The sequence below is a fragment of the Cryptomeria japonica genome, chromosome 9 (assembly GCF_030272615.1).
Source record: "Cryptomeria japonica chromosome 9, Sugi_1.0, whole genome shotgun sequence".
In the NCBI taxonomy this organism is placed as follows: domain Eukaryota; kingdom Viridiplantae; phylum Streptophyta; class Pinopsida; order Cupressales; family Cupressaceae; genus Cryptomeria; species Cryptomeria japonica.
Genome location: NC_081413.1, coordinates 487,795,719 through 487,812,726, shown reverse-complemented (window position 1 = coordinate 487,812,726; position 17,008 = coordinate 487,795,719). Strand labels below are relative to the sequence as shown.

The 17,008-nt window shown below is 34.7% G+C and overlaps 1 protein-coding gene across 11 annotated transcripts in view; it reads left to right on the top strand.

Annotated features, from left to right (window-relative positions):
- LOC131039974 (protein PIN-LIKES 6) overlaps window positions 1-14,738 on the top strand; it is a 155,379-nt gene extending 140,641 nt beyond the window's left edge. For all 11 annotated transcript variants that reach the window (XM_057972842.2, XM_057972834.2, XM_057972839.2 and 8 more), the window contains 5 exons: window positions 4,428-4,502; window positions 4,987-5,087; window positions 13,620-13,672; window positions 13,815-14,003; window positions 14,278-14,738. In XM_057972842.2, coding sequence (XP_057828825.2) covers window positions 4,428-4,502; window positions 4,987-5,087; window positions 13,620-13,672; window positions 13,815-14,003; window positions 14,278-14,402 — 543 coding nt within the window. In that variant the 3' untranslated portion in view covers window positions 14,403-14,738. The remainder of the gene's footprint in view (window positions 1-4,427; window positions 4,503-4,986; window positions 5,088-13,619; window positions 13,673-13,814; window positions 14,004-14,277) is intronic.
- The last annotated feature ends 2,270 nt before the right edge of the window (window positions 14,739-17,008 follow it).

The following is a 17,008-nucleotide window of genomic DNA, read 5'->3' as shown; positions in this document are numbered from 1 at the left end:
TCTGATCTGCTAATGAGTGCTTTCGATTGTTTGATCAAATGAAATAATCAAACACAATATATAGATGCTTGAGGAAGAATTGCATCTCTTCATATTGGCCGACCTTGCAACCATTATTTAATGTTTTCCAGTTAACTCTTACAAGGCCGACTTGGATTTCAAATTCAAAATTTTAAATAAACCTTCATCATTAACTGTGGTGAGACCTTTGGAAATCAATCGTGGCTCTTTAATATTAAAAACATTGTATTTTCATTGCCAAGAAAGGATCGAATCCTTATGTCACTGATTTGACTTAGGTAGGTATGAACTTAAAAACCTTAAGTCGCTGATCTAGAAGAGAAAGGATGGGCCAATGTCTCTCAAATCGCAGCTTTCCTTGATCAAGGAGGCCTCGAAGTCTTATATCGCTGATTTGGTTGATCAATGGACATCTTCACATCCTTAAGTCACACATTTTATTGGGGTAAGGACGGATCAAAACCTTAAGTCGCTCTTTTCATTGATCAAGGGACAGATGTCTTTCCTTAAGTCAATGTTCTTACTTTGGTACGGACAACTTTGATGCTTAAGTCACACTTTTAGCTTGTCCAAGGACAGATTGATCTTCTTAAGTCATGCATTTGGCTAGGCAAAGGACATAGCATAAGGCCTGATCGGTGCTTTTGAAGGGTCAAGGGAAATTCCAGGGCTTTAATTTGTGCCTTAGAAACATCAAAGAAAGTGGTGATCTTGTGGTGCATTTGAATAATGCCTTAGAAACTTCTGATCTCCATTGTAAAATGGTGGGGCCCAATCAATGACACGATAGCACAATGGCTGGAAACTCATGTGTCCCTTCCTAGGTGCACGTACCACCGTATCCAAAACGGATACGTATCCAATGCAGCCCAGATACACGTTGGATACCATGCCCATGCATGCCCAAAAAACCTTGATTTCCAACTGTGCCAAATACTATGTGATTTGATTTTTCCAAAATTTGATGTAAATCTTCTTAAATTTAAGTTAAAACTACTTCATTCATGCAATTTAAAAAAAAAAGATAGGTATAAACAAAGTATACATCAAATTAGAATTATCTTCCAATGCAACTCTACTATTTTTGCATATTGTAAATTTTTAAATCACCTTATAATTATTTATATAGCAATTATGTGTCTATATTGCTTTTGAAGTAATGAAATTCTCCTCTAATAACTTAGAAAATTGTGTTAAATATGTGTATGTGTTTTTTATGAATGTCGTATCCAATCGTATCCATATCTTATAAAATGGCTGTATCCGTATCCAAGATTGTATCCGTATTTGTATTCATATCCGTGTCCATGCAACTTTGCACAATAGTAAAGGGGGTCAAAGGCAATTGCAAGGCATATGAAGTGGCATTGTTAATGCTGTGAAAAACTTTAAAAATCTCTATCTTAGAGTTTGTGGGCCCAAGCAATGTGATGCGATAGTGGAAGGGGAATCAAAGGGGAGTAAAGGTGATGAGTTGGAAGGGTGCGGTGAAGAAGGGGGAGTGGTAAGGAGAAGCCATGGGGTAGGATGAAAGGGATGGGAGGGTAGATAAGAGCTGTGGGGGGTAGGAGGTAGGAAAAGGTAGTTTGGGGGAGGTGATGAAGGAGGTGTCGAGTAATAGGGAGGCATAAGGAATGAAGGGGATGCTGTGGCAAAAGGGAAAGGGGGTAGGGTGTAGGCTAGGATAGGATCGGGGTAGGAGGTAGGGTGGTAAAGGAGTGTGGGTAATGGATGGGTAGGCTAGGATGGGATCGGGGTAATAGAAGGGTATGCTAAGGAAAATAAGGGGGTAAGGAAAATGAGATGAGGGTTAGAGGGTGTAAGGGAATGGTAGTTGGGAGGTAGTAAGAAAGGTAGGAAGTGGGGTGATGGGAGGAAGGAAGGAAGGTAGGAAGTGGGGTGATGGGAGGATGAAAGATGGAGAGGTAGTAAAAGGAGATGGGAGTGAATGGTCGAGTGGAAAGGTAGGAAGGAAAGATAGATAAGTGAAGGGGAAGAAAGGTGTAAGGAATGTGAGGAAGGAAGGTGAGATGGAGGATAGGAGAATGTGATGAAGGCATAGAGGGGTGGAAGGAAGGAAGAGAAGGTAGAGAAGATGGAAGAGCTGTGGGATGGAGTGAGATGGAAAGAAGTGGGTATAAAGATGAGGGGAGATGGAAATGGAAGTGATCGGGCATGGGCACCCATTGGTTGTGCTGGGAGAGACAGGTCGAAGGCTTAGGAGGGCAAAGGAAGTGCTGCACCTCACTTCACCCTAAAGAGAGAGACTTGACTTAATCAGCTCTTGACCAACTAAGATACTACACCTCTTACAAATGAAAGGCTAATAGATAAAGACTCCACAACTACCCTAGAAAGCAGAAAAAGTGGGGGTCCCCATTTGCAAATGGGGCGATGTGTGAAAATGTCACATCAGCATGTATGGCCTCCAGGCACAGGAAGAATTTGATGTTTAGCTGCTAGATCTCTGATTGGATTTCAATATTATGCGCACACAACCATTTTCATACCTATAATATCTAATCCTTGGGATTGTGGCTGAGAATATGAAGAAAAATCTGAGTTTTAATTCAGAGTACTGTCTCTAAAAAGGGTTCATTGACCCATTGCAGTCACAGTTTTCAAATTTATTTGACTCACTCTTCTATGTGCAACTTGTGAAACATGCTGGAAGAGGATTATCATTCAATATTGTATCACTACACTTTCTAATTTAAAATCTGATTACTTCAAGCTTACAGAAAAAACTAGTTTAGTTTAATGCCTACTGGCATAAAGGTACTGTATGTTGGTTTCATTGCTAAAGCTGCACTTATCTTGATAAAAATCTTGCCCAGAATTCCACTTCAACCCTGTAATATGGCAATATGTGGCTATCTGAACTTAATTGTGTTATTAGGCTAACAGCTAACAGATTTATATAATTTTGATGCTTTTTGTAAGAATATCAATATACTGAAAACGTGCCTAACCCCATTTTTTGCAGTATTGGTGTACACAAAGCCCCATACATAAACCCAAAGTGGAACTAATTATTTAAATTTAAAGTTAGTAACAAATAGCTCAAATATCTTAACTACAGATTTCTATAGAATCTGAGAGATATCAACCTTGAGATGCCTATTTTTTTGTATTGTAGTTAATATTCAATTACTTTTATCTTTTATGTGATATGCAAGAGAGCAATTATATATTTATTTACATTGTTGCCCATTTAAGAGCAAAGGCTGTTTGAAATTAGATTGTTGTTTTGATTATAGTAATAATTTATGGCTTATTAACCTATTTGTGATTATTTTTCCTGAATGTTCAAAAGGTAAATTTGAAACTTTAGGTTTAAAAGTGTTGGATCCCTTGTGTGCAATAAATGTCTATTCATCTTTTGGAACAAAACAACTTGGCTCTTATTGTAGAATGCCTCTCGGCAAAAATATAATTTTGTAAGGGGTATGCATCTCTTGAGGTACTTCCAGTAATTAAATTAGAAATTGATTTAAAGTGTCAAATGTGAGGTAGGAGCTGAGGTAGATGCTTTGGTAGTTGGGGAGGTTACTCTTCATGAAGCATATATGAGCCATTCTTTGCATTGCGAAGTTGGTGGGGGTCTTAGCTCCTCATCCCATACTTGAGTCAAGATGACTTGATTATGTGGGAAAAGGTATCGTGAAAAAGTTAGGTTAGGGATTGATTATGCGAAGAGGATGGTTGGAAATGACCATAGCCCTTATGGTCCATGAGGTAAATTATTGGCATGTGGATACCCAAGGGAATCTAGTTTTCTTTTGTAATGGAATAGAACTCACGAACCTTTAATTCTAATCACAATGTCCTAAATATGCAGTTACCTTCATTCTGAATATTTAATAGACAATTGTGATATAGTGATAACAGATTATTTCATTGCATGTGCATTTCCAAGATGCTAAGCTACATATACCATGCCCTTTTTATTGGTAAACTCCCCTTGTGGGATATCCTCAAGTTATATGCCATGACCAAGGGTGTATATTTTGTTAAATTCACCCAGGACTTGCTTCTGCACAACCAGAACTGGATGTGATACTTAATCTAATTTAAACACTCAATATTTGTAGATGACTTGTAACATGCCTCTTGTGATTTTGTGCATTTGGCCTCCACTATGAAATATCTGATGATTTAACACATAAGTTCATCCCATTTGACCCATATAGGATGTCTAGCTATTGTTATATGAATCATTTTGTTATGATAGTAATAGTGATTTTCGAGAAAAAAATGTATTTTCCTGTAATTGTTTATTTCTTTTTAATTTAATAGCAATTGTCTTCTAATATATTTTTATGGGATCATCTAGTTTGTATCTTCATTTGTTCTTTTAAGCTTGTTATGAATCTAATGGAATAAATTTGAATGCTATCACACAGCTAGGTTCTGGTATATCTTACCTTGTTGAACGCTTGAGACTAAAGCAAATAATGCAACCGCCTATTGTAGCTTCTGTAAGTATGTTTTCTTAGTATGTTCTCTATTGGAAATTATGAACCGTACTTTTTACCTTAATCTTGATTGTAACAAGAGATGTAATTTCAACATTTTCTCTCTTGCATTATTACTATTTTTATTGTTCTAAAAAGACTAAAGTGCATCTATTGCATTTGTATTCCTTGCTCAAGGTTCTAGGCTTTATAGACTTGACACAAATTGGCATACCTTTCATAGACAAAATCTGTGTGATTTTCCTTTTAATGTTTAGCGGCTTAGATTAAAAAAGCAAAATTCAGAATAAAATTAACCTGTCACTGGACAGAAAGACAAAATATGGTTCATTTTGTAGTAAAGATAAGTTTATGAAGTTTGAATGAAACTAATGTAAGAAAATGATTATATGTATGTCTACTTTTACTCAGGAAAATTAATTGGACTTATTTATATTTGCAAGAGGCAGACATTGGTTTAAATATGTTCTTGTTTTAAATATTGCAGATTTTTGCAATGGTAATTGGTGGCATACCTATTTTGAAGAGCTTCATTTTGACAAATGATGCACCTCTATTCTTTGTCACTGATAGCTGCATTATCCTTGGGTATGTTCTTCTATGCTACTTTTCCAATGTTTCCTGAAGCAAAAGATACCATTCTATTAGTTTTTTACCAAGGCATGCATTTATGGTATTCCAAACTTGATTAAGCTTGGATGAACATTCTTTGTATTGTGTGGAATGTTGAAAGACTACCATAAAAGAGATATAAATTATTTCATCATTTCTGTTTTACGTGAGTCGTGAAAGGAAAATGTTGGTTTCAATAAGGACAATTCCTTTAAAATGAGGCATCATATCAACAACACTAATTCAATATTGTATGTATTAAGGCATGGAAAACAATATAAAATTAAGGACTTCCAGTCTCAATTTAATAGTGGCTGCCCACAGATGCCTTATTAGTGTCCATATGATTGTTCATTGCACTGTTTAAAATTGTCTTTAAAAAATGTCTCCTCACTATCATGGTTGCTGCCTAGTGGGCAAACTCGGACTCAGCAAAAACTTGGCAGACCCAAAATATGTGAGTCATCAAAAATTTGGTAAGAAACTTGCAAAACTTAAAAATTTGCTAAATCTCTTAAAATACACATTTTATTTTTTACAAATTTAATGAGAAATTTCATCCAGTGAATCCATAAATGAGTACAAAAGTGTTTTCTATTAAATTTGATTCATTTGAATACAAATCAAGTACAAAATCACATCATCATGCGAAATCCTAATAGGCTGATTCAATAGTTAGATGACAACTATTATGAATTTACGATGATTGCCTTTGAAAATCATCATTGTAATTCTTAAATTGAATATTACAAATTTTACATCTTCCTCTTCCATAGTCTAGTAGAAACTTGGGGAGAGGTTCTAATCCTTGCACTGTTGCAACTTTCAGTCGACATTGAAGGTTGTGCTTGTGGCTTTGACTCAACCACATCAATAACCTCCTTTGATTCGCTGTCTACCTTTCTTGTGCAAATGTAAAGGTAATGGCATTTGATACTTTGATACTAATAGTATGATACATTATTGATCGTTGATATTATGATAGTGTTAATGATAATTGTCTAAGTTGTCAATTCTCCACTCCCATATCCCGTCATTGTAATCAAATTTCTTATATGAGAAGAGATCCCAATAACTAGTGAGGGTCTAGGAGTGGAGACCCAATGGGGTTGAGGGGTAGTGTCCATCATGGTATTTTGGGGCCAATGCCCCCAACAAGGGGTAGAACCCCTCCTGGGAGTTTAGGGGCAATGCTCCCAGCAGGGTCAAGAGCTAATGCTCCTTGTGGGGTCTAGGAAAGAAATTGAGGGGCAGCATCCCTTGTGGGGTTTGGGGGTAGCGCCCTTGGCACATTCATTGTTGCGACACAGGGCAGGTTCAAGGCTTAGCGCCCCTGCCACCAACCCAAATAAGGCCTTTCAAATCACAAAAAACTTCATGTCATGCACCATTTTCACAATTTTATCACGTAAGGGAGAAATTAGGTATTTGGCACTTTTTTGTGAAAAATATTTTCTCTCCAAGTGCTATGTGAGGAAGTGTGAGGGCTAGTCATGCATTTATAGGGCAAAATCAATGACTTTTTTGACTATTTTCTACTTTTTTCTTCCTTTTTTTTTCGTGTTTTGCATTTTTAATGTGTGATGATTTTGACTGGTGAGTTAATCACAAGTTACTCAACAAGGTTAAAAAGTGGCAAGTACTCGTTGAGTTTGTCAACTAGTTGCTACGTTAACATGCTTCTCCAATTGTAAAATAATATCAGACTTTGTAACTAAATTGTTTACATGTTAAAGCCCAAGATGTTTTGTATACAAGAAGAAAGTAGTATGCAGTTACACACAAGTAATGAAAAAGCTTTACAATCTCTTTTGTGGTCACTAATAAAATTATAAAAGCTTATGTATGAAGAAAAATAAGTTAATAAATTCTAAAAGATACCCCTACAGTGTTGTACAATAAAGCCCCATAATGATGGTAGAAAGTTAAGCATTTTCACCTAGAGAACTGTATAATAAATTTTAAACCATTGAGTATTCATGAGTTAATGTATTGTTTGGTTCTTTTGGGTGGAATAAGAGAAGGGATGGTAATGTATGAACATTTTTTCCATATTGTATTTTGGGTATTAGTAATGGAATCGTTGTATTTTGATGACTTTTTATGGAGTGAACTAGAGGGGACCAAACACTTGGTGGATACATGTCTGCCACAAGGATGATAATACAATATGGAATAGTTGATTAGAGTAACTCAATAATTCTTCACGTACTCATATATTTGATACCTTGCTGCAATGGTGTAGCAAGGATTCTACCAGATTGTGAAATGTAGAGGATAGAGTAACGCACATTTTTGGTATGCATTGTAAGTTTAGTGTTTACTAAAGTTTCAATTATCTGTAGCATCTTTACTGTTATTTTAAGCCTGCCTATGACAGGTTTCCACCTCTAAACATGCTTCATCCTTGAAGTGTGGCTGTAATAGTTGAGACCTTGAGCAAGTAAATTAGTGTGATATCACATGTATATGATATGCTCTAATGTTTCTCTAGAGATCTATTTGTTGAGTCCAAGAAATTTCCATGTGAATTGTAGGATCTTGTTGGCCTGTGTAGGCAACGTATGATCTCTGCTTTGAAGTTGCGAATAGGTTCTAAGCCTATATTCCCAAACTCTTTATACATTTGAATCATTTGAGGAGCTAATAAGTTCATTTTTCTTGATAATTGGAATATTTTATGGCACAACAATGATTGGCCATAATCCTCATGGTTTAGTTGTGATGGCATCAATTAGTATAACTTTATTAGATTTATGAATCTATGCATCCATTGTCTTATGAAATGACTCATGGTTATCATTTATTTCATCTCATTCCAACGAAGGATATCTCATTTGTGTATCTGTTTTCATTTCTCTTTTGGTTTACGTGTAAAAATTGATTCATTGATTTCTGAGATGTAGAATCTTGTTATTTTCTTCATTTGTATACTAGTAGTCCACTTGTTGATTTGTCTATTTTTCTTTGATTTGATTGTGAAATTTTCCCTTTCTTTGTTTTTGTTTGAGGGCTTTAATTTTTTATTCTCTCTACAAAGGAGTACCTCGCTTTGTGTTATTGCATGACAAAACAATAAAATTTGCATACTACATGAACCTCATCGGGATTGTTTCTATCATTGTTTTTCCTTAAGGAAATGTATTTGCTTGTTACATATGGTAGCAATTGTATTTTTGTAATGAAATTATATCACTAAAAGATGCCATTGAGAAAATATACTGATTTTTTTACGAAGTGCCATATATTTGCAATTATTTTTAATGATTGGCATCATTTGTACTTGAAGACACATGTATATGATGGAATTGGAAACTATGTGTATGAGGATCAAAACCACTGTAAAACAATAAGAGGGCAGAACATACTATAGAATGATAACAAGAATATGACATAGGGAGAATTTGAATAGTCTCTTGGCAACCATCTTCATGGCTGTCAAAAGATGATTGTGCAGACAAGGAACTTTGGGAATACTGATGGACAAGTTCACAACATCATATCCATAACTGCCTGAGTTATAAATTTAAAAATGATCACTTGTACACAACATAACTCCTACCATATTCTGAACACAATTATTATTTATTTCTAGTACCTAATTAAAATATAATAACTATAGAATTAAAGGGTTAGGAATCCAACCACCCAAGCAACTTAGCTCACCTTGTAAAATATTGTACAAGTGCCATTTTAAGATCTTCGATATAAACTCACGTTTTAGTTTCCTATTTGATTCTTGTCTTGCATGATAACTTACATTTTATGCAAGAGTGAAAGTGGTGACATTTAACTAGCACCAGATCAAGGTATAATAAGGTAAGAGGAGAGAGAAAATTAAGATGCTTTTATGTATACAGGTCAATCATAAGTCTTGGATTATTTTTTGAAATAACCATATCCTCAAAAAATTCAAATATATGAAATTAATATCTTGATTTATGTTTGATCTCTGTTTATTTACATTAAAGAGAAGGTTGAGATTGAAAGATAACAAGAATGGACTCTTACCAAGAAATTGCATGCTATCTCAACAATGGCCTGAATGGCCAGTCATATTCTTCTTCGGTGTTTGAGTCACCTATAATGACTCTTAACTATTTTGACATAGAATTTATGACTCGGAACTTTCATGTTTTTTTATACTAGCATCATATCTTTTATAACCTTTAGCTTTAAAAACATTTATTTTTGTTCTTTGCTTGTCTAGTGGTTTGGTATTACTGTTTTTATTTTAGTATCCTTTTTGTTGGTAACAATGTCTAGATCCTTTCTAATTGGAATAAATTTGGAAACAATACTGTTTTAAGGTGGTATGCATTTATTATCCGTTTTTGGCCTGCAACTTATTTGCTACGTAAATGCCAAGCTTCAAGATTTGCTTGTTGAATCTTCTTTTTCTAGAAATTAATTCCAAATTTCTGATGCAATTGAGCCTTTTGACATTGGAGAATATATTTTTGATGCATTGATGAGTTTTTACATGGGCAGTTCTTCACATTTTTTTTATTTCCTGTTATAGTTGTCTTTATGTTGATGGTGCATGTGGTTCTTTTGAGTCCATCACCATACATGCAATAGTTATGATTTTTTAACGTGTTTTTTCTTTTCTATACCCCATAGATATCAATACCCTACCATGATTTATTCAGTTAAAAAGACAGCGGACATGTAATGATCATGTTGGGAGTCCACGCTGGTCACATGGACATGTAGCTGGTGGAAATGTGTATATTAATACTACTGTATATAGCGTAGATGTTATGTGACCTTTTCACCTTGAGAAGATAAAGTTATGAAATAACCCTTTAGAATTAAAGGGAGATAAAAAATAAATAATATTATGATCCTTTGGTTAAAAGAGAAATTAATAAAGAATATTTATAAAAATGGAGGAATAATTAGTAATTTAAATTATTATTTAAAGGAAACCTTTTTGAAAGGGTGTTATGGTTTGGAAACCACCCCTTGAAAGATCATATAAATAATTCATGTGAGACTTAGAAGGAGCATGGGATTCACTCATGGAAGAAGAAGAAGGTGGCTTGGTGGGCTATGGGAACTTGGAGAAGGGGGCACATAGAGTATGTCCAACTCAGGGTATAGTATATCTAAATTGTCTTGGCCCAGGTTATTCTACATGTTGAGCAATTACTCTGGAGCATGTTGTATGCAGGTTGAGTACCCTTTGGAGCATGTTGTTTAGATGTTGAGGCAATACTCTAGAGCATTTCTTTAGTTTTGAATAAGAACTAATTCCTCCTAGATGTGTCATAACTATGAGGGCCAAGATCACTAAAACCCTTAAAGTGAGAATGACTATTCCAAGTGCTCAAGATTTGGATAAGTATTGGAAAACCAAGATGATAAAAGATATTGAGAATATGATATATGAATTTGGTGATAAGATGATTGATTTATGTGGTTGTGTTATTCAATCTACTATGTTAGATATTTCCTTTAGAATTCTTATAAATTGTCACATGTATGGTGTGCATTGATATGTATCTCTTTTGGATAACATTATTTATTGCAAATTTTGTTAACTCTAGTATTAACCATTATATTTAATTCCACTCCAAATATTTATTTAAGTCTAGGAGAAAAGTGATATGACAATAGAGTGGTGGATGCAAAAACTCCCAAAGTTGACTAAAATACCACTCTTAACTAAACTCTTTCCTACATCACAGTTGACAGACTTAAATGAAAAAAACTCGATAGACCCAAAATTTGTGACTTGGGAAAACTCAGCAACTTAAAAAATTACTTAAATTTCTTTAAAAACACTTTTTTTTTACGATTTTAACTACCCAACATACTCAATGAGTACATAAATGTTTTCAATTAAATCTGATTTATTTGAATACAAATTGGGACAAAATTGTATCATCATGCAAAATCTTGATATAATAGTTAGCTGGAAACTATTGTGAATTTTTTATGATTGCCTTAGAAAATTATCATCATAATTCATAAATCGCATACAAATTTTACATCTTCCTCTTTCCAAGTCTTTCTTGGGGAGAGATTATAATCCTTGCACTCCATTGCAGCTCCTTGTGCGATATGGAAGGTTGTGTTTGTGGCTTGACTCAACCAAATCAATGATCTCCTTTGATTTGTTGTCTACCTTTCTTGTGTAAACTAAAGGTTGTGTTAAATTTTATAATAATAATGGCATTTGAATCTTTGATACTAATGGTATGATACTTCATCATTGATCAATGATATTGTGATAGTGATAAAGATAATTGTCTAAGTTGTCAATTTTAGTCTCCACTCTCAAATCCCCTCATTGTACTCAAATTTCTTATGTAAGAAGAGATTCAAATAACTAGTAGGGGTCTAGAAGTGGAGCTCCAATGGGGTTGAGGAGTAGTGTCCCTCGTGGGGTCTATGAGCAATTCCCCAAGTGGTATGGAGGGGAATCTCCCTTCGTACAGGTTTGGGGGAGCTCCTTAAGTGCATTTCCTATTGTAAAATAGGGAAAGGTTCATAGAGATTTTGGACAAAACAGTAGAAGCATGCAAGTTTTATATTAGATGATATCATGCTTCTCTTTCTCATTCTTCATTCAATAGGATATTACATATTTATAGGAGTTTCATTTTCTATATTATAAGAAACCTCTTTCAACAACCCTCCTACATTTCTGAGTTGTTTTAACAACTCAAACAAACACTTCGAAACTGATGTAACATTCCCAACACCCCCCCATATTGCAGCATTTCTCAAATGGGATAAAAGTGGACCAAGAATACTTGATGACCACGTCCAATAGTTCATCATAAGGTATGAGTAGGGACATACACATCTACTCATGACATGCAATAGTTGAACTAGGCTCACTATGCTTATTGTACTTTCATCCAAGGATAGGGACAAACACATCTATCTAGGGAACCAAGGATATGGACTAACACATCTACCCATGGTATTACAACAAGTTTGGATAGAGACAAACACATCTATCCAACATCAAAGTTATGAATAGGGACACACACATCTACTCACAACAATTATGGTTGGAGACAAACACATCCAATCATAATCACCAACTCCTATGACTAGGGACAAACACTTCCAATCACACACCATTTTGTGAATGGGGACAAGCACATCCATTCATAAACAACCAAGAATTATGATTGGAGACTTACACATTGAACCACAACATAAAGTGTTTGAGAAAAAAGTCCTCATTGTCACATATGTAGCCACCATATAGATCATTGCCACTCTAATCACAAATGATATGAAACGGTTGTCACTACCACCTAGAAACCAATCTTGGCTTTAGTCATTTTGGCACAAATAGTTGTCACTAATGCAATTCATGGCCTATCGCTAGTGACGAACAAGAGGTCATTGCATGTCCTCCAACCTCTCGTGCCTCCATCCTCTAATGGATTTGCTACTTACATAACAAATATTACTTTGAAGCTAAGTTTTAGAGTGCCATCCCTTAAGATGGATGTCACATACAAGTGATAATGCATCCAATTACAATCAAAGTAATTTTTATTTTCTATTACTTTTTAACAATTTTGAATTTTGACATATTTTGAGACACTCAATCTATAAACACATACTTTGGTGACTTTACTCAATTCTAATTGACTTGACTCTAATTTCTAATACAAATACAATGGGTATAGTAGAATATAATCATTTTTCTACAAAGATCCAATAAATTATTACACCCACAAGATCCTCTAAAATTTACTTCTACAAATAATCGATCAAATAAATAGATATATCATCACACTAGTCATTACTCCTGCGAGATTCCAATGAAAGATGCGCTACAGTTGTTCACAAATGTGGTTTTTTTATGTTTCTCCATCGTGATTCACATGGATTCCATTATCACGCCTAGCAAAACAGTTTGAACATGCAGATGGTCAGGTTCTTCTTTGTTTTTTTATGTTTCTCCATCGTGATTCACATGGATTCCATTATCACGCCTAGCAAAACAGTTTGAACATGCAGATGGTCAGGTTCTTCTTTCTTCTATCTTCAACTATCTACTTCACATTCAATTTCCATGTTACCACTTTCAGATAACTCTGAATTGAACAATTCTCTAGGTGTACTCCCTCAACTGCTGTCAAACATTAGAAATACTAACAAAGCTCAATGTTTCTTTCCTTCCTTCAATGTAGCAGACCCCATGTTAACCTCAACACATTGATTAATTCTCTATTTCTGCCAACATTCCAGGCCAAACACCATGGCGTGTATGCATAAGATCTTCTCACATATCAAAGAACTGAATCTATATGAAGGATATGAGTGCACTCAAACAGAGCGTTGCTTTCATTTCTGTCTCTCGGTTGTGTGTGTCCTCTTTATGCAAAATATATGTTTTCCTGGCATTGCCTTACGGTTAGAATATGAGTCATTTAAGAAATATTGAAATGAATGTTAAGAATGTGTGTATAAGGGATTTTCTTTCCTGAAGCATTTAAGAAAGAAATTAGTTTTTCTTATTGGAATGTGCAGAGGAGCAATGATTCCATGTATAATGCTTGCTCTCGGTGGAAACCTTGTTGGAGGTGAGTAAATTTTATGTTCTGTTCTTCCTAAATTTTATGCTCTGTTCTTCCTTTATAACTATACTTTATTCCATATTAGAAACGGGTTAGTCATTAATGCATTCAGCAATTGTAACAACCTTGTTTCATATTATATGCACAGGTCCTGGCAGTTCGAAACTAGGGTGGAAGACGACTGTAGCCATTATTGTTGGTCGGTTATTTTTTGTACCTCCAGTTGGTCTTGGTATTGTTACTCTGGCTGATAAATTGGGTTTCCTTCCGCCAAATGACAAAATGTTCCGTTTTGTTCTGCTTCTCCAGCACACAATGCCTACATCTGTTCTTTCAGGTAATACATATTTGACATTATTATTATTTTATATAACGAGTTTAGAACGTTCTCGCATTAGAACGATTGTTTTGATTTGCACCACAACCGTGCAGAAATAAGTGGTCATAACAGTCATATAAGACGAGAGAATCCTTTCATGTCTACTAAGTTGTCAATGAATTATCCGCAAACCTACAATTTAGGAAATTACATATTGAATGATATTATTAGCGACTTCCAGTGTTACTAAATCGACACAATAACAATTTTGGGTCAATGCAATTGAATCCAGGGGCTGTTGCTAATATAAGAGGCTTCGGAGTAAAGGAAGCAGCAGCAGTACTATTTTGGGTCCATATTTGTGCCGTATTTTCTATGGCCATTTGGATTATTTTGTATCTTCGTATCTTATTTTAAGAAGAAAAAAAACATTGGGCAGATGTATTTAGAACAGCTAATCATGGCTGTTCTTAAGTATGCACAATGAAATTTGGTATGCGTTTGTTGTAATTCTGACTACATGGCACCTGAGATACCCTCAAGGTGGCAATGTGTGCATTGGTTGTACGTGTAACTGTATGGAACCTAAGATATAAGGAGGCAATGCTTGATTACGAATGGTAAATTTGCACAAAGGTGCAGTAATTTTTTAATTAGTTGGTTCTTATAAACATTTATCATCGAATATTGTATTGAATAATTTCCTTTATTTGGAAAATTTAATAATACGTGCAACTGGGTTATACAATTCTATTCATATGATGTACATTTTTATTTTCTCTTGTCGTTCTTTTAATCTCACTTGTGTCAGAATATTTTTAGATAGAATACACAATAATAATATCTCAAATTAATATTATTAATTGTCTAATTTAATTTGTCAGTTCAATTGTTGGTTGCTTGTTATTTGATGAATACCCGACAACCTTGATTGTATTTTTTTTTCCCTCTAATCAATAATATCAATGCTCATTGCTCATTGCTCATTGCCCGACCATATGGTATCAGAGTAATAATGAGATTCTGTCCTAGGGGAGAGAAAATGTGACGTTAATAAGAATGGCGAATGTCAGATTTTGAAGTCACAGCTGAAGCAGAGCGCAGGCTACATTTAAGCTTGGAAGAAGAGACAGTAGTCAGGAAAGGAACATTATTTTTTAGACAGAAGCTATAAGTGACGCCAAATTCCGGAAGGCTGCCAGACAAAGGAGAATTTTGATATTGGAGAAGAGATTGTATGCAGGCTGTGAATATATGCAAAAGCCACTCAACATAACTGTTTAAATGAATCTCTGCTGCAGAAGAGAGAAGCTTGGAAGGGAGAAGGGAGGTTTTGATGCTTGCCTAACAATTCACAAGTGCACCATTCTTCACATCTGCAGGCTGCCGATTCAAGTCTGCACTCACAAACGCTGCCATATCCGCACGCTCGTAGCTGCATGAGATTTCTAAATGAGAAGACTCGTGAAGAATTATTACGCCATTTCATAAGTTTAAGGTAAAAATTTTAACCTTTTAATCTATGCTTCACTGACGGCAGTTGAACAAAATAAAATTTCTTGCTTTTATCCCACATTCTAAAACCGGGAATAAAATTTTGTCCAAGGAAACACAAAGATTTTTAAAAAGTGCATAATATAGTTGAAGATTTAAGATGTAAGATTCTTAATGACATCTGTGAGTTCAACAAGTCCATGGAAACAAGAGCTGTAGTGATAGAGAGCTAAGTCCTGTACCAAGTCAATCTGACCTCTGTTGACAAAATGTCTCAACCGTAGTGAGAAAAAATTTTAACCTTGCTGTTACTATATTTGAGTTTAATTATTAATTCACAAAATTTAATAAGTTTTAATGAATTATGACAATTTGTAAGATGTTTTTTAATTGCCAAAATAGTAAACGCATGAAAAGAGATAGAAAGTTTGGATAAGATCAAGAAAATCTTTTAAGGAAGATAAATCACAAGTTGAATGAGAAAGTTTTCCATTTTTTGTGATTTGTGTTGAAATGGTTTTAAAAACCATGATTTATGGTTTTTCTCATGCTTATATATTTAGTGCTTGAGTTGAAGGGGACACATTATTCACAGGTTGTTAAGCAATGAAGTGTTGTAGCGATTCAGAGAGAGATTGTATTGTTGTAACTCATTTGAAGGAGTAATACAAGTCTTGGATCTCTTTGAGTGTGGAGGTTTTGAAAATTATTTTTTGACTACTATAAGCATGCAAGAATTGTTAGGTAGAAAACAACATACACTCCACAGCAAAATGGAGTTACAGAGAAGGATGAATAGGAATTTAATGGATAGATCTTGAAGCATGTTGAGTAGTGCAAATCTTGAACAACATTTTTGGGTTGAAGCAATTTGTAATGCTTGTTTTTCTAATTAACAAATCACCTACTTCTACTCGTGTTGATAAAACTCCCTATGAGATATGGACTAGTAAACGACCATCAGTTTCTCATTTTAGATTTTTTGGCAGTGAGATGAAAATGGTATATTCTTAGGATGTAATTTTCATGGAGCTAAAAGAATTTGAAAATCATGAATAACCTCAGGTAAAGCCTAACAAAATAGTGCATTTTGAATTCAAGGTTGAACCATAAAAAGATACATAGATAGAACAACCTCAAGAAGATGCACATGTAGAACAACTTGATGAACATGAAGGTGGAGAAGGAGGATTAGAAGAGAATCTTGAAGATGAACAGCTAGAGCATCTTGTTACACCTCAAAGAAGATCCACTAGACAACGTAAACTTATTGATAGGTGTAGATATAGTCCATATGATTTTGGTTGTCTTTTTGTTTTAACATGTACTAACAATGAACCTAGATATGTGAAAGAGGCCTTATTTTCATATGAGCATGAGTCTTGGTTAGAGGCAATGACAGATGAAATAAAGGCCTTGGACAAATGTGACACATGGGATCTAGTAGAGATGCCTAAGGGGAGAAAAGCCATTAGATGCAAATAGATATTTAAGAAGAAATTTAGAGTAGATGGAAAGTTGGAATGGTA